Source organism: Eupeodes corollae, chromosome 2, assembly GCF_945859685.1.
Source record: "Eupeodes corollae chromosome 2, idEupCoro1.1, whole genome shotgun sequence".
NCBI lineage: Eukaryota > Metazoa > Arthropoda > Insecta > Diptera > Syrphidae > Eupeodes > Eupeodes corollae.
The window spans coordinates 44,239,400-44,262,103 of NC_079148.1; the positions used below are offsets into that span (position 1 = coordinate 44,239,400).

At 35.2% G+C, this 22,704-nt stretch overlaps 2 protein-coding genes across 2 annotated transcripts in view; one reads left to right on the forward strand and one right to left on the reverse strand.

Annotated features, from left to right (window-relative positions):
* The window catches only part of LOC129945425 (uncharacterized), a 114,552-nt gene that overhangs the window by 27,401 nt on the left and 64,447 nt on the right, over window positions 1-22,704 (reverse strand). The window contains exons 3-4 of the mRNA XM_056055178.1: window positions 6,359-6,490; window positions 5,983-6,252 (exon numbers count right to left, since the gene is read on the reverse strand). Of these exons, the coding sequence (XP_055911153.1) occupies window positions 5,983-6,252; window positions 6,359-6,448 (360 nt within the window). The 5' untranslated portion in view covers window positions 6,449-6,490. The remainder of the gene's footprint in view (window positions 1-5,982; window positions 6,253-6,358; window positions 6,491-22,704) is intronic.
* LOC129944887 (uncharacterized) lies at window positions 20,773-22,176 on the forward strand. Its single transcript, XM_056054549.1, has one exon. The coding sequence runs from the start codon at window positions 20,773-20,775 to the stop codon at window positions 22,174-22,176; it is 1,404 nt and encodes a 467-aa protein (XP_055910524.1).

Here is a 22,704-nt window from a genome sequence, read left to right on the forward strand (position 1 = left end):
GAATGGCAACTCCCATGGTTATACCACCATTCAATGTGTAAACTTCACCTATTAGATTAGCATATTGTCAATCTTTTTGTGTTTTTAAGTTTTTGTTGCTGAAATTTGACACATGTCATATTCAGCTGTATTTAAAGTGTATAGCATATGAGTAGCGAACTGAACGTGAATTTCTTTTCTGATAGTATTATCGTTAGCTTAGCTATTCGCTTCAAATATCAATGGTACCAACATTATTTCATTAAAAAAAAAAAAACACAAAAGAAACGTCAAATAATGACTTTCCATTGCATTTCTCAGATTGTGTTTTTATCCTCTGATTTATTTATTTAAAAAACAATTAAAATGTTAAGCAACGTTCATTTGTTTTTTGAAGAAAACAGAAAGAGGGAAGGATAAAAATACATCTTAAAGATCTGCCTAGATACATATGTGTTTGCAACAACTGGAAACGTTTGGATTCCCTTGCATTGGAATGGTTGGTCTGCTCCGACTTGGCAAGTAACTTTGTTGTGCAGATGATTCTTTTGGCTGGATCACCCTCCGTTGCACTTGGCATCAATGAGTTTTATTGAAAAGATCCTTTAACCTGTTCACATGCCTCAAGGTTGATACTAATGTCTTGTTGAAGTTTTTTAGAATCAGTCGTCACTTTGGTTGAAAGTAAATCATGTGAATGTGTGCCAAAGCACTTGCCTTGTAGAAACGGAGGTCCAAGATTGTTCAGTGGTTCTGCAAAACTATGCCAATAATCTTTTTGGTTCCTTTTTGATGAGCCGTATACTCCCATGGCGCTAGCCATATCGGGATTCGTTTCCATCAATTGCACCAGTCTAGCAAATTGATTTGCATTTGTCTTTAAATAAAATATAATTTTTCATTTTTTTTTCTTTTTTTGTTATAATAATGTACACATTTTTGTTTGTACCCGTGGCATGATGGTAAGTGCGTTGGACAGTCATGCGAGAGGTCTTGGGTTCGATCTCTGCCTGTGCCATTTAAAGTTTTTTCATGGGTTCTGCCTCTTGTGAGGAATTGACAAATTCTCCAAGAGTAATTCTTGTCATGAAAAAGTGCTTTCTCAAATTAGCCGTTCGGATTTGGCTTATAAACTGTAGGTCCCTTCCATCTCTGATAACGTTACTCGCACACAGGAATGGTTGAGAGTTGTAAGGCACAAGGCCCTGGTTTTTAATAGATAGCTGCGCCACCAAAATTTTATTTAATATGTAAAAATTATTTGCAAATACTTTTTTCTGCTATCACTTATTTGAACAAACAAACGGAAAACTCTGAATTCGCTAGGGTTATGTCTGCATATTTCGATTCGAAAGAATTAGACGTTTTGAGTCGTTAAATAAGCGAACATTCGCTAATAATAATTTGGCGATAACAATGGCGGATCCAGGGGGGGGGTCATACTGGTAATGCCCCCCCCTGGGAGATAATTTGTTTGTTTTTTCGTAGGAATTCCCTTCAATTCAAAACTAATCGTATTGCGTTAAAAGATATGACCACTATTATATTATAAACTAGCTGGTTTACCCGACTTCACCCGGGAGGTATTCAACTATTTAATATAAAAAAATTAGGATGAAAAACTACTATTTTCTTATATTGTACCTTTTTTATTTAATAATTTTTATAAAGTATCTCTATACATATTTCTATTATGATTATAATACTTTTTTGTAAGCATACAGATTTTTTGCCGAGCTGACACGGGAGCAAGCAACATAAAATTGTCCTTGGGTAAAACAGGGATTTGTGATATAAATGCCTGCAACCCTCAGTGTCCGTGCCTTATTGATAGACATAGCAAAACAAAGCTTTATAGGGCATTCGTTAGTAATCATCAGTATCCTGGGAATGAAAACGCTTTGGCCTTGGGCTGAACCGGAAAGAATTTTAGCTTCAATCGCTTTCCCCTGCATAGTTACTATCCGTAATCTAGTACCATTGCATAATTTCGGTGCATTTAATTCCTCATAAGTATTATTGGAGCCGCAATTTTCAAGTCTAGTTTATGGGAAGGAAGTTCTAATGTATTCAAAGAATTCAAAAATTCGATTGGAATATCAATAGCATCATCTTGATCAGTCAGATTATCAATAGAAAGATAAGTTTTTTTGATGGGCTTCAAACATTGAAAGAATTTTATGATTTATGCTTGGAACAGAATCGTTTTTAGGTTCTAAAATCACTCGTTCGCGTTACCAGTCATCCGTTTTTTCTGAAATTTGGGCGACGGGTAAACATTAGCTTTTAATAATGTTGGTTCTATTAGTACTTCACCATTATTATTTAAAATATTTCCATTTCCTATATCCAAAAGAGTTCTTGAAAATTGTGCTGCATTACTATCACCACCCAAATGTACGCGCATATTTGTGGTCAATCTTAAAAGTTTGACAGAAGTCCACAGAAACGACGATTTTATACCTCTTGGCACACCTGCAAACAGTATCACAACACCTCTCATCGGACGTTACTCAGTTCTAAAATTCCTAAGTGTACGATCCAGAGCTTCAGGCTGGTCGCGGCATTATTAATTAAACTTCACTTCACTTTTAATTAAACTTCACTTCACTTCAATCCACTTCTTAATTATTTATTTAATAGAAATAGTTTTAAAATTGATATTTTACAAATATCAAATTGTCATCCATACGTCATTACATAGCTGTCATTTTACGTCAATTACATAGCTGTCATTTGCGTTTTGTTATTCCAAGTCTGATTCTTTTTTGTTATAAAACGTTTTATAGTGACTGACGTTTAATGTCAAGTCACACGGGAACGCTGTCGAACGGGATAAAAAGTATCCTATGTCCGTCTCCTGGCTCTAAGCTACCTCCCTACCAATTTTCAGCCAAATCTGTTCTGCCGTTCTTGAGTTATAAGTGGTGTAACTAACACGACTTTCTTTTATATATATAGATTATTTATTTTTTGTATATGAAAACAACATTTGTATTTTACTTCCTTAAACTTTGTTACTAAAGTACTACTTTTAACTGAGGACTGGACCAAGAACATAATATGAATCGGAAATTCAGCCTTTTCCAAAAACGCAGCACAAATTTATTAATTTTTGACCAACTGATGATCCAGGGGGGGGGGGTTCATATGAGCCATAAAGCTTATACAGTAAAGTTGTATAGACAAATTTCATCTATAGATTTATTAGTATTTTGACGACTTTCACCACAAAGTGGTTTGCTGATAAAAACAACTAAAATTTTTGTTTTCACTCAATTTAGAATTTGAAAAAAACTTAAGTAATGCTTTAAATTATTTTCATGAAAATTGTTCCTAAGAAAAACAGACATATAGGAACTATATGGTATGATAGTTCCTATATGTCTCTGCATTAGTAAACAATTTTGAACTAGAACTTTTAATCAAATATGACATTACGACGATAGAGAAGTCGAAAAAAGTGGGTACCCCGATTCCGTCCGTCTTTCTGTCGTTCCTGGCTTCTACAATCCAAACAATTGTGTTGATTGAAATTAAAGTTTTCAGACGATTTTAATTTTATTAATACAAAAAATAACAGCAGTCTCCATACCAATTTGTTGGTTAAAACATGTGATTTTTCTAAAACTTTCTTTAAATTTTGTGTTCTTAATTTGACTTCTTTCTATAAGAAAAACATATTTTGGTATTATTCCTCAAAAACCTTTATTTTGTTCTTAAATTTTCTCAAGCCCTTATGGACCTTTTTTGATTTAAAAAAAAGTATTAATTTTGTTTGACGAAATTTAAATGTAAAATGTACATGCATTTATAAGCCCATTGTTTAGTGCTTACCAAACTATTTTTAAGACAGCATTTAAAATGATTTTCGAAAAAAAATAAAATAATCTAGATTTTTTGAAAAATAAAATGGCATTTAAATTTTTGAGAAAAATTTATTTTGTGGGTACATTTTTAAATTTTAAAATATAGGAAATATTTTTAAACAGACTTTTTGGAAGAAATTAGCAAAGTTGAAGCGATCCAGTCGTGCATTTTATTTATTTCACAATTGGTTTTCTGTTGAATACAAAAGATCTTAAAAGATTTTAAAAAGTTAAATAAATCTACTTTTGAAGTGAATTTGCTTTGGATGCTCTAGAACTAATATTTAAACACGAATTTCAACAATATAATTGTCCCAAAAACATCAAAAGTGACACTTTTGTTAAACTAATGGCTAATTGAAAAACATAATAAACGGGGCATATCTACTGATATACAAGCTTTGAATCTCTTGAGATTTGAAGTGAAAAGAGATTCTGAAACGTGTGATTTGTGAGTGCCACACAAACGTTTCTTCCCAACTTATTTGTTTACCTTAATTCGTTTTGATTTATTTTTTTAGAGAAATTATGTAGGTACTCAAAAGCACCTATTTACTTAAATTCAAGAACCAAACATTTTTCTCCCTAAAATTTTTAAGTTTTGTTGACTCCTTTAAGATCAAAATACGAGTAAGCAGACTAATAGCGATAGAAATAATAAACTCTCGAAAATAGAGTTCGAAAAAACTTCGTCAAAAAAGCCCGACAATTCTTCATATCAGATCCTCTCTCACTTTCTGGATTTTTAATTTTTAGTGTTCTTAGCATAAATAGAAATGGATACAAGAAACGTTTTTATTTTATTTTTGGAAAAAAAGCTACGTTTCAAAACAGTTTCTTACATTTCTGCGTGAAATGCAGCAAAAACCCTCTAAACTATTTTTTTTAAGCTCTTAAATATGGCATATTTAGAAAACTTTTGGAATCTGCGAATGCTTTCATATGTATAATTTGATATCTAAAGTTATCATTTTAGAAATTAAATGTGTAAAGGTAAGGTTAATATACTCGCACATATTATGTTATTTAAATTTTGTTAGCCTCCTTTACAAAACATTAAAGATAATTTTTAAGCGGAGAGTAAAAACTCATCTAAGTGTATGAACCCCACCCCCCCTGATGAAAAGTCTGGATCCGCCCTTGGCCGCGATAACCAAGTTCGATAATGTTTTGACATTTGAAGCGAATTTAATCCAAGCGAATCGATACGCATAATATAAAATTATCAAATTCGCAAGTTTTTAAGCTCGATTCGCTACTCATAATGAGGGCCATAATATTGATTCAACATTTACCATTAAATATAATGGATTGTAAAATAGTGAAGAGAATAAACGTGTTAATGATGTCATAAGGCCTGTGCATCATTATAAACTCATGCTCATGGTTTAGATATATTCATTTTCCAGCTTTCTTAGAAATTGAACGATTTAAAGATCATGACTGAAAGGTTTGACCACCAAGCTTATGTAAGTTTACGACGCTAGGACTTTTTCTTTGAAACTTCACTAGGAACTGTAATTTTTCGAATAATCATCGAGCTCTAGATGCTTTAGAAAACCAACATTACTCACATTATAGTAGGTATATGAGTTACAGCTTACAATTTTCAAAAAATTGGTTGAAAATTACCTCGAAAGAATTATGTACACATCTTCCACTTATGGCAAACTCCAAATTGTATATTGGAATAAAAATTCAACAAAAATATATCGCTTATTTTCTAAACCGACCTGTAGGATTAAGCATATCCAAATATTGTATTTCTTCATTTTGTTTCCTAAACAGTCAAGTTGTCTTTTTTAAATTAAGTATAATAAAGCAATTTTCTTCTTACTGTCCTCCATCATCTTCATTTTATTAAAAAACTTAATTTTTTTAAACCAATCAAGTCAATCGCAGTTCACGATTTAGTTGTCAAAAACAAAAATACCCTGCCGACAACAATACTATCTCAAAAATCTTAAGGCTCCAGTCGCTTTTGAAAAACATGACATTGAATGCCCTTGCAATTCCAACATAAACCTTGCTTCACCTTTCAACACAAGCCACAGACCACTTAGGTCGCGCTGCCGTTCAAAAATTTGATCAATTAGTTTTTATTCATTCCAAACAAGAACTCATCGCAACTCACCTGTCCGGCTGTGTAGTATCGGGAGATGATTCCCTTGGCGAATTCTCCACCGGCTTCGTGGGGGCGCGGTGACTTCATATGATACGCATCACCACATACTCCACATCGTCCAGCATTTTGTTCCCATTGTACCGCATAACCACCGCAAAAGAGCTCGTTGTCATTGTAGTTGACCGGATTTGGATAACCAAATCGCCACATAGCGTTGCGTGCTGGTGGATCCATTAGTCGTCCATGTCCCGCCACAAGTGGTAACACATTCGTAAAGGTCTTGAAGCAAAAAATTTAGGATTTTTTAAAAGTAGTTACATTAAGAGATAGGGAATTCATAAATCTTAAACATTCAGGGTCTCAATTATTCTGATACTGGGCTTACCTGTAGTAAAAGTGGTATCAGTACCAGAAAACTGCTGGATATTGTTGCACCAACAGTTGACACGATCACGTTTCTGCTGTGCCTCCCCATGATCTTCGTTTTCGTCGTCGTCGTCGTCGTTGGAGCGTTCTTCTGAAAATCGAAACCATAAAGAAAGATCATTAAAATTTTGTTCGATGAGAGCGTCCCGCGGGTATAACACTGCGAGCGATGTAAAGAAGACACAATGCGCTGCTGATGGAACAAGGAACTGGTCTTAATCTTAACGTTTCATTGGTAAACAAAACAATGCTAGCAGTTTAGTTGATCTGAGAGTTTATGGCCTCTTCGAAGTGCAAGGTCGTTTGATAAAATAATTGCTACGAGTATTTTTGTATACTTAGTGATTTTTCTTGAATGAACTGACGACTTTTTTTTTGTTTTAATTGTTGTTGGTTCAGACACTACTTGTTGAGTTTCGGAGATAAACAATGGCTTAAGGGGGAGTACATATAGGTTTTTATAATATTACACAGTACACCATATGACTCGGGTCAGTTTGCTGATTAGAGTCGATAAAAATAACAAACAATGAAGGTGCATTTATGGTTTAATAGTTTTTTTAATTTATTACTAATAATTTTGATTGTTTTTGGAAAATGGACGTAGTCGCATCTTTGTCATAAATATTATAGGTGCATACACTATGCATCATTAAGGTCTTGTGGTCAGCAATTATTCAATTCAGTGGCTTTTTGTGTCTCAATCATTTTTTCTACTTGAAAAATAAGGAGGTAGATGAGATACATCTTATCACCTGTAATTGAACTTATTTGGAGCCGCACAGTTCACAATCATAACAAATTGGTAATAGTAGTAGTAGTAGTAGATTAGATTTTTATTGGTTCATATTTTTTTCTTTTTAGAGATTGAATACAATATTTAGGATACATAAAATCGTTTGAGCATGGCATTTGCCGTCTGCCAGATTGACAATACAATATAAACTCTATATATGTGTTTGATAAAATTACATTTTTAATTTAATAGTTCAGTCTTTATTTTAATTAAGGATTAAGATTCCGTTTGCATATATATTTTTTTTTTTTAACTGTAGGTAAGTTCTAATTTCAAAAATCACCGTTTTTAATTCTGTTCCTATATCTAAGAGCAGTTTTTAGGAAATCATACAATAAATCAACATTCATTTGATTTAATAAGAAAATACAATGTTCTTCGGTTAAGGTATCATTTCCAAATAAGTTTCTTCTTATTTCACGCAAAACTGGACACCTTCCCAAGAAATGAATGATGTCTTCACGTTCTCGCCGGTTGCATAAATCGCAAAAAATCGGTAATTCACTTCTATGTGGTATGTAATTGAGTTGGAGCAATTCGCCTCGTAATCGGAACATCATTGAAATTGTGCTTGTATTATTTTCATCTTTGAAGTAGTTGTTTTCGTTGAAAGTGTAATCCAGGCGATTATATATAGTTCGGTGAAGAGATCCTGCTGCTTCTTCCTCTTGTTTTTCCCTATATCTAAGGTCGTACAATAAGGGTCTCGCAGTACTTGGATCATCTATATTTATATCAAGTACAAATCCACACTCTTCAGCTAAACATTCCCATTCTTTAAAAAATCCTCTTTTGCTTTGCACCACTTGAATGGCGACCATCTTAGGGAGCCGGTGATCAGGCAATTGCATGACACGGAGAACATAGTCAACTTGTAGTTTGAGTGTTTTAATTAGTAACGGTGGCAATCCAGTCTCAATCATAAGCATATAGTTCGGTTCGTTGGGGGGGAGTTGAAATGCTCGTTTCAGGTAGTACCTTAAAAGTTCCTCAACCGATTCATATTCTGAACCTCCCCATACCTGTGCAGCATAAAAGATGATTGATTCTGCTAAAGTTTCAAAGACCCGATATTTACTACTGTGCCTTATGAATCTGTTGTTGAAGCAATTTTTCCAGGTAGCGTTTATTGCAGTTTTTGCCTTAGATAATTTATCTTTTAAATGTTTATCCATTTTCATATTTTGTGTGAATAGTACACCAAGATATTTGTATTCTTTTACAACCTCAACAGCATTCCCTTCGTAATACCATTTCTCGTTTGCACTAGTTCTGCCTGCTCCCTTTCGAATTACCATAACTTTGGACTTATCCGGATTAACCATAAGATTCCACAACTTACAGAATTCTTGGAGCTTATTTAACATTAACTGTAGAGTTTCAGGTGAGTTTGCCATCATTACTACATCATCTGCAAAAAGAAGGGCTTTAATTTGCAGTCCCGCAAATTCTATACCACCAGGTAGACTATAGACCAAGTCGTTTATAAAAAGTGCAAATAGATCGGGGCTTAGAGGACAGCCTTGTCTGACTCCTGTTTTGGTTGCAAACCACTCTGATCTATTAGCACCATTCCATACTGACGATTTCGTATCTCGATAGATATTTTGAATGAGTTGACCAAATTTTAAGGACATTCCAAGCCCGTACAGCTTGTACATTAGGGCATCCCGGTCGACCGTGTCGAACGCTGCTCTAAAATCCACGAAGATGACATACAACTTTTTACTTCTTGCGAGATATGAGTCAGCAATACTTTTGAACACGAAAATGTGATCAATAGTAGAGTAGCCCGATCTAAAGCCCGCCTGAAATTCACTTAAGAGATTTTTTGATGAAATCCACATTTTGAGCCGATTCTGAAGTACTGAAGTGAAAATTTTATAGGAGGCATTTCGAAAGGAAATACCTCTGTAGTTCGCAGGATTCATTGCACAACCTTTCTTGTAAATGGGAAACACTAAAGCTTCCTTAAACTGTTCAGGTATTACACCATTTTCCATGACGCTGTTAATTAGGCCGGTTAGCGTCTGAATGAGATTATTCGATCCGTACTTGTAAAATTCTACAGGTATCCTATCCGATCCAGCTGCTTTGCCATCCTTGAATCCATTAACAATAGAAGAAACTTCTTGTATAGTGATAGGTGAATCTTAAATAGGCTCTTGAAAGTTAGGTGGGGCGTAATGGTACTTGGATATCTCTTTTGATGTTGGGTTTAAAAGTTGCTGGAAATGGTTCTGCAAAGCTTGCGGGCTTAAGCTGTTGTCAATAATATATTTAGTACCATTTAAATTGCGAGCTAGGGTCCAAAATTCTGAAGAGTTCATAGCGAGAGTGAGTTTAAGCGCCTCAGATTCGAAAAACTTTTAAATACGATTCCTTGGCAAACCTGGTACTGGCTTTACGGAATAGTTTTAGCCAGGCATAGGACACATCCCTTGCCTTTTTACAGCTTTCATCAAACCAGCGATCCTTGAATGCTATGCGTTTTTTCTTCAATCTGCTGGAAGGATTTGCTTGCTTAATTATTTCCTCTAGATCGTTGAAATTCGCAACTTCATGATTTTGTAGAGCCTCATCTAAATTCTCTTTATAGGAGTGTTCATTGCTATTATGCCAAACTATCTTTGGGAGGAGTTCCATGTTTGTGGTTGTGACATTAGCTACCTCTGAATGGTTGAAGGAAACCACAATCGGCATGTGGTCTGAAAATGGCTCGTTTAATACCTCGAAATCGACAACATGATTGGTAATATTCTAGACAAATTTTAAATCTATAAAATTTCTACTTACTACCAAGCTTAATTGTCATTGTTCTTTTCAAAATAATTTAGAAAGCATCATTGTAACGATACAATATAACGATACAATATAACGATTACAATCAACGAATATTTTTTTTCGTGGAAGTTTTTGTAATCGATCTGATTTATCGAATTGAAAATTGTGACTTTTCGTAAAGGTTGAATAAGCATTTTTGTCTCCGATCACATCTCAAGAAGTTGGTGCCATGACTTCAAATAAATTTGATTTTAGGGATCAGTTATACTCGTATCTATCGTATGTTTTCATCACTGAAATCAATCATTTGGATTTTGGGCATTTGAGATTAGAGTTGCGTAGGCTTAAAAAAGAATGAGTAAAAAGTTTTTGTTGGAAATTAAGTTTAATAGTTGGAAATTAGAAATAACTATTAATGTCGACGAAAAAAAGGCAAACAATTGAACATTGATTTTATATTATTTTTAAAGTTGTACATAGAATGATTTTATAAACTGAAGACAAATTGAAATTCAAGTTGGATGCGGTTTTTATCTAAAAACGCAATACAGGCTTGTATTTCTTTAAAACATTAAAATTGTAAGCTTTAAATTAGGTTTGCATCAAAAGAATCATTTTAAAAACACAATGCATACTTAAAAAAAAAATTAAAAATTATTGTGTAAAATTTTGAAAACAACGCAGAATATCATTGATTGAATTAAGAAATGAATCTTATAAGGTATAGAAGGAATAGTTTAATAGATTTAAAACGTAATTAAGGAATTTTATAAAAATAAAGCTTTTGAAGTTGTTGAAAACCGAAATTTATTATTAAAGAAAAAATAATTTTGATACTGAATTTGTGATAAAAACGATTTTAGTAAGAGTTCGCTAACTTTATTATAAAAGTAAAAACGAGGCTGGGATGTGATCCACACTGATATCTTCAAATCCCGTATGTCGTTTAGTTTTGCTTAAAAGGTTTGGAGGTTTTCGTGTCTTGTTAAAAAAGTTGTCAGTTGAATATTAAACAAAAAATTAGGCTGGGATGCGATCCACACTGATAACTTCCCATCCCGTCTGTCGATTTGTCAAGCTTAAAAGGTTGTCTGTATGTACTCGTATCAATTCTTACCAAATTTGCGTACTATTTTTTGTAGATTTTATTTTTTATGAACTGTTGGATTTTTATATAAAAATTACTGAATATCGAAAACAATATTTTCTGTGGAATAAAATAAGTTTGAAGCCAATATTTTTAATTTTTGAAAAGATATTTGAATCGAAAATCAATTTTTACAAATTTTTTTTTTAAATTTTTGTAGGTTTTTAATTTTTTGTACAAAAACTGTCAATAGGTTTTTTTTTCAAAATTTTACTGAATGTTAACAACAATATTTTTTGCAAAATAAAAGTAGCTTAAAGCCAATATCTACAACTTTTAAAAAAATATTTTAGTAGAAAATCAATTTTTACCAACTTTTATAATTTTTTTTTAGGTTTTTATTTTTGTAGAAAAACTGTCAATTCGATTTTTCTCAAAAGTAGTCCTAATGTTGAAACAATATTTCTTATAAGTAAAAATTATTTAGAAGCTATTATCTCAAATTTTTGAAATGATATTTGAGTCGAAAATCATTTTTTACCAACTTTTGTTAATTTTTTTTCGGTTTTTAATTTTTTGTAAAAAAACTGTCAATTCGATTTTTTTAAACATTTAACTGAATGTTGACAACAATATTTTTTAAAGATAAAAGTAAATTAAAGCCACTATGTCAAAGTTTTGAAAAGATATTCGAGTCGAAAATCAATTTTTACCAACTTTTACAAATTTTTTTTTAGGTTTTTATTTTTTGTAAAAAAACTGTCAATTCGATTTTTCTCAACATTTTTCAAAATGTTGAAAACATATTTCTTATAAGATAAAATAAATTTGAAGCCTACATTTCAAGTTCTTGAAAAGATATTTGAATCGATATTCAATTTTTACGAACTTTGAGTAATGTTTTTTTGTAGATTTTTATTTTTTATAAAAAAAAACTGTAAATTAGATTTTTCTCAAAATTTCATCAGATGTCAAAAACATTATTCTTCGTTGCACAAAATTGTTTTTGAGATGAAATCATATTTTAGGCGTAAAATTTTGGAGGTGACAAATTTTTTTTCAGTTTTTTTGATTTATAAGAAGTCTCTAGCGTTTTTGGTTCGTAAGATATTTAGGGTTAACCAAGTTTTCACTTTTTTTCAAACTGCTAGGTAAAAAACCACTCACAAAATGTTCGTGAAAGCTCTTTCTGCCTTATTATCTGTATAACAAAATGTATTTGAAATCGATATCTCTTCTGGTTCTTGAGCTATGGACGACGAAAAAAACGTAGCGAACGTACGGACGTTAGGACGTACGAACGCACGTACACACACACGCACAGACATCTTTCTAAAAATCTCTTATTTCGACTCTAAGGACCTTGAAACGTCGAGAAATGTCAAAATTTTCAATTTGACAAATCGAACCCATTACAAAAACTTCCTATGGGAAGTTAAAAATAACTAAAAAATACCAACAGTGTTTTGCATATGAAATAGTTTGATTTAAAAGTCTGTTTTCGCTAACGAGATATTTAGTCGAAAACCAATTTTTACCAATTTAAGTTGGATTTAACTTTTTATTCCTTTTATTAACAAATGCAAACAATTTATTACAGAATACAATCGTTTTGAAGTCAATACTTTCATTTATTCTAGAGATATTGAGAACCGAAAATCAATGTTTACAAATTTTGCAGATCTTAATTTTTATGACAAAAACTGACTGTCGGTATTTTTACTGAATATTTTCTATAAAATTGAACAAAAATTTGTTTCGAAAATCAATTTTAACCAAGTTTTTTATGTTTTGTAAATGTCATAAACGTTATTCTTCGTTGCATACAATTATTTTAAAGATGAAATCATCTTTTGTTTGTAAAATATTCGTGGTGACAATTATTTTTGTCCTTTTTTTTGATTTATAAAGGAAACAGTTACTTGATTTTTTTTTAAAAAACATCTTGTTTACTATCACGTCACAATATATTTATAATTTCAAATTTAATTCGAGGTGCTATAGTGCTATTGGCTCATGAGACATTTTAAGTTAACCACAATTTGTTTGAGATTCTTTCTTACGTACACACACATGTACAGACATCTCTCTTTATTTAGACTCTAACGTCGAGAAATGTCAACATTTTCAGTTCGACAAATCAAACCGATTACAATGACTTCCTATGGGAAGTTAATAACGTTTTTGTTCAGGCGTGAAAAAGCATTTTTTTTTCTTATAGAAGGGGATATCAATCTAAAATGGTTGTTATCATCTCATGGTAGCTCTCATTATTCACAGTAACTTTGCGATTCTCATCATTTTTAAAAAAAATACGACCACAAAATTCCGCCAGTGACTTTTCTGGATACATTTATAGCACTTGCAATGGTTCTGTTATCTATTCCACCCGAAATGAGCTTCTTCGCTGAACGCAATTTTCCATAAAAAAGTAGATCTTCGGCCAATTTTTTAAAAGCCCATTCACAAAAAATTTGAAGTTGTGGTAGGACGTTTGATTTTTTTTCAATTTTAGTAGCATTTCCTATTTTTTTACACATTGGATGATTAATTTGAGAGATAGCAAAAACCAAACATCAATTTTTACCAAATTTGCGTACTATTTTTTGGAGATTTTATTTTCTTATGAAAATTGATTTTCATTAAAAAAACTACTGAATATAGAAAACAGCATTTTTTGTGAAAGACACAAAGTTTGAAGACAATGTTTTTAATTTTTGTAAAGCTATTTGAGTCGGAAGTCCATTTTTACCAAGTTTTATAATTGTTTTTTTTTTAGGTTTTTATTTTTTGTAAAAAACTGTCAATTAGATTTTTCTTAAAATTTCACTAAATCTGCTATAAAGCAAATATCACCGCCATCCAGGAAATACGATGGGATGGGCCGGGCAAAAAGAGGATGAAAAACTGCGATATTTACTATGGTGACTGCTACCACTAAAACCAACAGAGCTTATTTGGATGCGGCTTTGTCATTGGAGCCATCCTTAGGCAAGAAGTCTGCATCAATGAGCGCCTCATGACCATACGCATCAAGGCTAAATTCGGCAACATTATCCTGATATGCGCGCACGCCCGCACAGAAGAGAAAGACGACAACACCAAAGATATGTTCTTCGAGCTCCTAGACAAAACATATGAGCAGTGCCCTAGCTACGATATTAAAATAGTCCTGAACAATTTTAATGCCAAGCTAGGAAGGGAAGACATCTTTGGTGGAATAATCGGGAGGAACAGCCTGCACGACAACACTTCCGACAACGGATTCAGGCTCATAGATTTTGCTGCGGGGCGAAACGTGATGGTAGCCAGTACGCGTTTTCCACACCTCAACATCCACAAAGGGACTTGGACTTCTCCAGATCAATCTACCGTCAACCAGATTGAATATATTGCGATCGACGCCAGGCACGCTTCCAGCATTATGGATGTACGAACTTTTCGAGGAGCTAACATCGACTGGGACCACTACCTCGTTGTAGCCAAGGTAGCACTTCGGATTTCCAGAAAAACAGGGAGGTGCTGGGAGAAGATAACACGTCAAACGGCTACAATCGCCAGAGATTGCCAAATCCTTTTCCGACCGAGCTACAAGTAACCTCTCTCGAAATTCTCTGCCGCCAACACAATATATCGAAAAACAGTGGCAACATTACCAAGATGCAATTAGAGAAGCCGCCTCTGATGTGCTGGGTTTCAAACAGCCACCAACAAGGAACCCCTGGTTTGATGAGGAATGTCGGCAGGCAAATGCAGCCAAACAACACGCACGCAAAGCGGCGCTGCATAAAAGGACGAAAGCTGCTCGTGAGCTCTATGAGCAGAAGAGGCGAGAGGAACGCCGACTTCTTAAAAGGAAAAAGAGAGGACATGAGAAGCGTGCGGTCGAAGATGTTGAGAGGTATAAAAGCAGGAATGAGGTTCGAAAGTTTTATGAACAGGTGAAACGAACTTCACAGGTACATAAACCTAGAACCTAAAGCTGCAAAGACGAAAGTGGAAACATCATAGTGGAACCGCAGTCAATGCTGAGGATATGGAAGGACCACTTCTGCAGACTGTATAACGGCGACGAAGAACTGAATTCCGCTGTCAGACAGGATGATCCATTCAATATAGACGACGAAAACTCACAATCCCGTCCTCCCGACTTAGACGAAGTAAAGATTGCCATATCTAAGTTGAAGTCTAATAAAGCCGCTGGAGCAGATGGCTTGAATGCCGAGCTCTTTAAAGCAGCTGGAGATAAGTTGGTTAGGAGCATGCACCAACTTATCTATAGATATGGTCGGAAGAAAGCATGCCCGATGAATGGAACCTCAGTATTGTTTGCCCGATCCTGAAAAAAGGAGACCCTCTTAACTGCACCAACTATAGAGGAATAAGTCTACTTAACATCGCCTATAAAATTTTCCCTGCCGTAATATGTGAACGTCTAAAGCCCATCGTCAACAACCTGATAGGTCCTTATCAGTGTGGTTTTACACCAGGAAAGTCCACAGTTGATCAAATATTCACATTATGGCAGATCCTGGAAAAAACACAAGAACACCAAATCGACATATGACATCATATACAGGGACGATCTGTATAGAGCCATAAAGGTTGGAAACAACTTAACAGAACCTTTCGATGTCAAATGGGTCTAACGGTTAATGAGGGCAAAACAAAGTACATGCTGTCGTCAAGAAAGGGCATACAACACCGACGTCTTGGTCAAAACGTCACCATCGACAGAAGTAACTTTGAGGTAGTCAAGGACTTCGTCTACCTAGGCTCCGCTGTAAACGCAGAAAACAACACCAGCGCTGAGATCAAACGCAGAATAACTCTTGCTTACCGCTGTTTCTTTGGGATAAGAAAGCAATTGAGTGGTAAAGTCCTCTCTCGGGGGACCAAAGTGATGCTATATAAGACCCTTATCATCCCGTCCTGCTATACGGTGCAAAAGCATGGACTATGACAAAAACGGATGAAAGCACCTTGGGTCGCTTCGAGAGCAAAGTTGTTCGTGTAATCTACGGTCACGTATGCATCGAAGGGGAGTGGAGGAGAAGATGGAACGACGAGCTGTATATAATTTAAAATAACAATTTCAGGCTCATAGATTTTGCTGCGGGGCGAAACGTGATGGTAGCCAGTACGCGTTTTCCACACCTCAACATCCACAAAGGGACTTGGACTTCTCCAGATCAATCTACCGTCAACCAGATTGAATATATTGCGATCGACGCCAGGCACGCTTCCAGCATTATGGATGTACGAACTTTTCGAGGAGCTAACATCGACTGGGACCACTACCTCGTTGTAGCCAAGGTAGCACTTCGGATTTCCAGAAAAACAGGGAGGTGCTGGGAGAAGATAACACGTCAAACGGCTACAATCGCCAGAGATTGCCAAATCCTTTTCCGACCGAGCTACAAGTAACCTCTCTCGAAATTCTCTGCCGCCAACACAATATATCGAAAAACAGTGGCAACATTACCAAGATGCAATTAGAGAAGCCGCCTCTGATGTGCTGGGTTTCAAACAGCCACCAACAAGGAACCCCTGGTTTGATGAGGAATGTCGGCAGGCAAATGCAGCCAAACAACACGCACGCAAAGCGGCGCTGCATAAAAGGACGAAAGCTGCTCGTGAGCTCTATGAGCAGAAGAGGCGAGAGGAACGCCGACTTCTTAAAAGGAAAAAGAGAGGACATGAGAAGCGTGCGGTCGAAGATGTTGAGAGGTATAAAAGCAGGAATGAGGTTCGAAAGTTTTATGAACAGGTGAAACGAACTTCACAGGTACATAAACCTAGAACCTAAAGCTGCAAAGACGAAAGTGGAAACATCATAGTGGAACCGCAGTCAATGCTGAGGATATGGAAGGACCACTTCTGCAGACTGTATAACGGCGACGAAGAACTGAATTCCGCTGTCAGACAGGATGATCCATTCAATATAGACGACGAAAACTCACAATCCCGTCCTCCCGACTTAGACGAAGTAAAGATTGCCATATCTAAGTTGAAGTCTAATAAAGCCGCTGGAGCAGATGGCTTGAATGCCGAGCTCTTTAAAGCAGCTGGAGATAAGTTGGTTAGGAGCATGCACCAACTTATCTATAGATATGGTCGGAAGAAAGCATGCCCGATGAATGGAACCTCAGTATTGTTTGCCCGATCCTGAAAAAAGGAGACCCTCTTAACTGCACCAACTATAGAGGAATAAGTCTACTTAACATCGCCTATAAAATTTTCCCTGCCGTAATATGTGAACGTCTAAAGCCCATCGTCAACAACCTGATAGGTCCTTATCAGTGTGGTTTTACACCAGGAAAGTCCACAGTTGATCAAATATTCACATTATGGCAGATCCTGGAAAAAACACAAGAACACCAAATCGACATATGACATCATATACAGGGACGATCTGTATAGAGCCATAAAGGTTGGAAACAACTTAACAGAACCTTTCGATGTCAAATGGGTCTAACGGTTAATGAGGGCAAAACAAAGTACATGCTGTCGTCAAGAAAGGGCATACAACACCGACGTCTTGGTCAAAACGTCACCATCGACAGAAGTAACTTTGAGGTAGTCAAGGACTTCGTCTACCTAGGCTCCGCTGTAAACGCAGAAAACAACACCAGCGCTGAGATCAAACGCAGAATAACTCTTGCTTACCGCTGTTTCTTTGGGATAAGAAAGCAATTGAGTGGTAAAGTCCTCTCTCGGGGGACCAAAGTGATGCTATATAAGACCCTTATCATCCCGTCCTGCTATACGGTGCAAAAGCATGGACTATGACAAAAACGGATGAAAGCACCTTGGGTCGCTTCGAGAGCAAAGTTGTTCGTGTAATCTACGGTCACGTATGCATCGAAGGGGAGTGGAGGAGAAGATGGAACGACGAGCTGTATATAATTTAAAATAACAATATATAATTTAAAATTAAATTCAAGTCTCATTGGTTCGTGTGATATTTTGAATTAACAAAAATGTTCACCTTTTTTTTAAAACTGCTGTGGTAAAAAACCACTTAATTTTCTTGAGAGCCCTTTCTGCACCTTTCTGACATATTTTACTAGAGTAAAATACATATGTCATGAAATGTGACCTCTAAAACTCCAATTAAATCGCATTCGTGCCAACATTTCCTTAAAGAAGCTAACATATTTTTAATAAGCTTTGGAGGTGTTTCACTTAGCCCACTTATCAAAGTCACTTTTTCGGCCTTCCCAATCAAAGTTACTTCAAGTTGATTGAAATCTTGAGTTGTTGTTCTTAATGAATCCACAACAATGTTGTATATACAGTTCTAACATTTTTATTCTTTTCAATGTAAGCCTTCCCTTAACCAGAAGTATATTCAGTTCTATCAAAATATGTGTCTACAACAAAAATTGCATTCGTATTCCTCACGCATAACTTCCAACGCAATGCCAGCTTGTAGCCATAGCCGTTAGCAACCTATTTATTGCTATATTATGTACCTTGCCTATATATTTTTCTAGCAAAATACAAAATTTATTATAAGCAAAATGTTGAGAGCCAACATGGTTCATCATAAATCCTCTGCTCCTGGCACACTTCTCGCATCCAATTATTTTATTACGAGTATATTTACTTATTTTGCTTGTTTTTATTTGATTTCTTGACCAAGACCCCAGACTGAGAAAGCCTTAAAAGAACGTTATCAGAATTTTAAATTAATTTTGCCACTAGCAACAAAATGAAAATAGAAGCATAAGCCAAATAAAATGCAAAAAGCTTTAATAAAATTCCACAAATTATCTGAAGGTGGAGATCAAAAGAGAGAGACAGGGAGGTTAATTTAACAGGTGTCTTTGGATGGAGTTTTTAACACACTGAATTGAGTCTGGAACTTAAAGTCGGAATCGGTATCTTGGATACGGCTTGATTATGATAATTAGAAGAAAAAAAGGCGCCGAACAACAGGGAAACCTTAAAGAAGGAACATCGTTTCGGTTGTTATGTTATTATAAAAGGTACTGGGCTACGCACAATCACACTAAATAATGGTTAAAGGTTGGTTGGCGCGATGGCGACGAGACACGACGAGCGTCCACGACGATACATCTCATTAAAATAATTTATTATTATAGACATGTTACCTTACGTTGTGTGGATATTACTATGGTCATATGTGATACACTCTGGGGCAGAAGTTTTTTGAGATTGAACGCATCACATAAGGAATATGAGGGCAAAATATTCTGAACGGAAAGTTGAGAATTATTGATTATGTTGACAATGCGAAGCCTACACGCAGTCATGGCTTTTAATTAAGGAGTTTTATTTTTAATGTGGAAAGTAATTATGGTCATAAATTGTGAAAAATACACTCCAGTGCAGTGTAGTAGGAAGTGATTGGACCACCGGACGCGAAGTAGGAAGCATCAGGAATCATGTCAAACTTGGTTAATTAAGTAGACGTTAAGGATTGATAAAATATACAGTCATCTATGGAATGGTTGGTTGGTAGTCACAATTTTTCTATTTCAAAAAAATCGTACGAACTTTTCCACATTCTCAGAAATATTTCTTGTGTTCAAATCGTTTTGAAAAAAAAATATATACATACATACATTTAAAATTAGAACACAATCAAGGGGAAGAGCTAGTGGAAGTTGCTGCTTCGGATTAAAAAAAAATCTTAATAATATGTGTTACGAATTTAAAGTATATGAAGGCGTTATTTTTGTTAAACTGTTTTACAAAGAAAAATGTTTCCGAATCCTGCCGACTTATATCAACTGCAATCAATGGAATAACGATTTTGAAAAACTAGAAGATGTAATAACTCGAGATAAAACATCTAACTTGCTGGTGGTGGGTGATATGAATGCGAGGACAGGAAGACAAGCGGGAAATGAAAATGAGATCCTGGGAATTGAACGAAATTCGAAGGACATTATTGTTAATGCAAGAGGAAGCTTATTGAACTATGCTATACATACGGTTTAAGAATTCAAAATGGAACTTGCTTATCGGATACGAACGGAGAATTTACTTTTGTTGGACGACAAGGTAGCTCGGTGATTGATTATAGTTTGGTAGGTAGTGAATGGAATGAACTCATTTTTGATTTGGAAATCCATAATGTACCTTACTCTGACCACTTTCCAATTGCAGTAAACTTCAAACTTAATACCAGAGAAGCACAGGAATCGAGAATTATGAATACCTTACCGAAAATAAAATGGAAATCGAAACACAAGTCAGAGTATCAATTGAGATTAAATAATGCGCTGATATGCCAAAGAACTTACGATTTACCTCAGATAGGAGAGATAATCAAAGCCTCTTATTACACAGTTAACAACAACACTCAGCGGAACTCTTCGGCACCGTGGTATGATGCCGACTGTAGAAAATACAGACAATTATCGTTTGGTTGGTTAAGAGAGTATAGGACCTCAAATGAGGACTATTTCAGACACCAGTATTTGATGGCTAATAAGGCGTACAAAGAAATATGTAAACAAAAAAAGGCTGTTTTCTACGAAGCTTAATCAAGACGATTAGCGCTATCCAAAAACTCAAAAGATTTTTGTAACTTGGCAAGACAACTGAATGGCAAACGGTTTTCAATCCAAACGAACTTGAGACCAAACCTTCTGGCAGCTCACTTTGAGAAACTGTTGAATCCAGTACATGAGATGCTACAATTAGTTACCAAGAAGTAATATCAGCTGTAATGAAGCTTAAAGATGGAAAAGCTGCAGGTTCGAATGGCATATCAGCTGAATTTTATAAGTATGGGACACCAGAACTACTTACAAGGCTAGCTTTCATATTGAACAATATCATGGAAACCGGGACTATACCACATGAATTCAAGGAATCGATTATTTTTCCGATTCACAAGAAAGGAAACATGGCCGAACCAGCTAATTACAGAGGTATATCGTTCCTAAATGCTTCATACAAGATATTTACACTAATACTACACAAACGATTCAACGAATGGATTGATAGCGACAAACTGCTGAAGGACTACCAGGCAGGATTTAGAAGTGGATATTTAACGATCGATCATATTTTTACCCTTAGATGTATGGCTAAAACATTCCTTCCTAAGAAAAAGAAGCTTTATGCCTTCTTCGTGGATTTTAAAGCTGCTTTCGATATGATCGATAGAAAGGCTCTAATGTATAAGCTATATAGTAAAGGTATGTCATGGAAGTTTGGAAGAGTCATACAGAATCTCTACGACGACACAACAAGTAAAGTATGGAATGGTGAAGCGCTTTCGGAAGAATTCAAAACACAATCGGGAGTCAGGCAAGTGTTCATGTTCATTGATGATCTGGTTGACATTCTGCCATGTGGAGTAGTGATGTTTGCAGACGATATTGTTCTGTTGGCAGCCTCTTCTGAATCATTGCAGTTGATGATTAACCGATTATTCGAATACTGTCGGGTTTGGAATCTGATAGTTAACCTTGACAAATCCAAGGTTTTAATATTCAAAAGTGGAAGAGGCCGCAAATGTGCAAACGAAAAATGGCATTATAATGGAGAAAATATAGAGGTTGTAACGGAATTCAAATATCTAGGAGTTATTTTCACGCAAAATCTGAAGGAAAAATTAATGAAGGCAAAATGCGCAATCAGCGCTACATGGAATAGATGCTTTCATAACAAAAGTATAGCACACAGCAGTAAATTCAAATTATTTGAAGCGATATCAGCGTCAATCCTTTTCTACGCAGCTCAGACATGGGGTACAAGGCAGTACGATACGGTGGAAAAACTTCTACGATACTACTGCAAAAGAATCTTCCAGCTTCCGCGTAGCACACCTAACTACGTTATCATGTTAGAAACAGGAATCTCGCCATTGTTCATTCGAACATTAAAAATGCAAGTGGATTATGTCACGAAAGTCTTGAAGATGGATGATAATCGACTACCTAAAATAGTAGCTCTTGAAGGCTTAAGGACAAAGACAAGTTGGTGCGCTGATTGGTTGGAACTTGCTTCAGAATGTGGGATAGTCTTAAACCTGTGCAGTGAAGAATTAGAAACTTTGCTTAATCAACAGGATCTATCTACAGACAACTATATAGCCAATTTAAAATTTCGAGTCAACATATAAATTCACTGGTCTACAAAATTTATATTTTTGTCTACCGTTTTACCGTTAAATTTGTTTAGCAGCTCGCGTGACTTTGGTTTTGATTTTTATCATTGAAGCCTGTATATTAATAGATAGTAAATGAATTTGAAGGTGTTAAGATTATTATCTCATGTTTTTGCGCCATGAGTAGTTCAAAAAGACGTTGTTTACATAGCCTAGATCATTTTTGCTACATATGCGGAGAATATGTGTTACAAAATCGTTATATCAGAGTTTTTTAAAATACCTATTTTGAGTATTTTGGCATCCTCTTGGATAAAAGTGAGAATTGCTGGGCTCCCAATTGTGTTTGTAAGTCGTGTGTAGAATATTTAAGATTATGGAAAAGTGGTAAGAGAAGTGAATTCAAAATTTGAAACATCGACTATTTGGCGAGAACGACGAAATCATCTCGAGGACTGTTATTTTTGTAGCGTGAATATAAACGGTTTAAACACTAAAAATCGATCTAAAGCTAAATGGCAGTACCCAAGTACTAGTTATGTT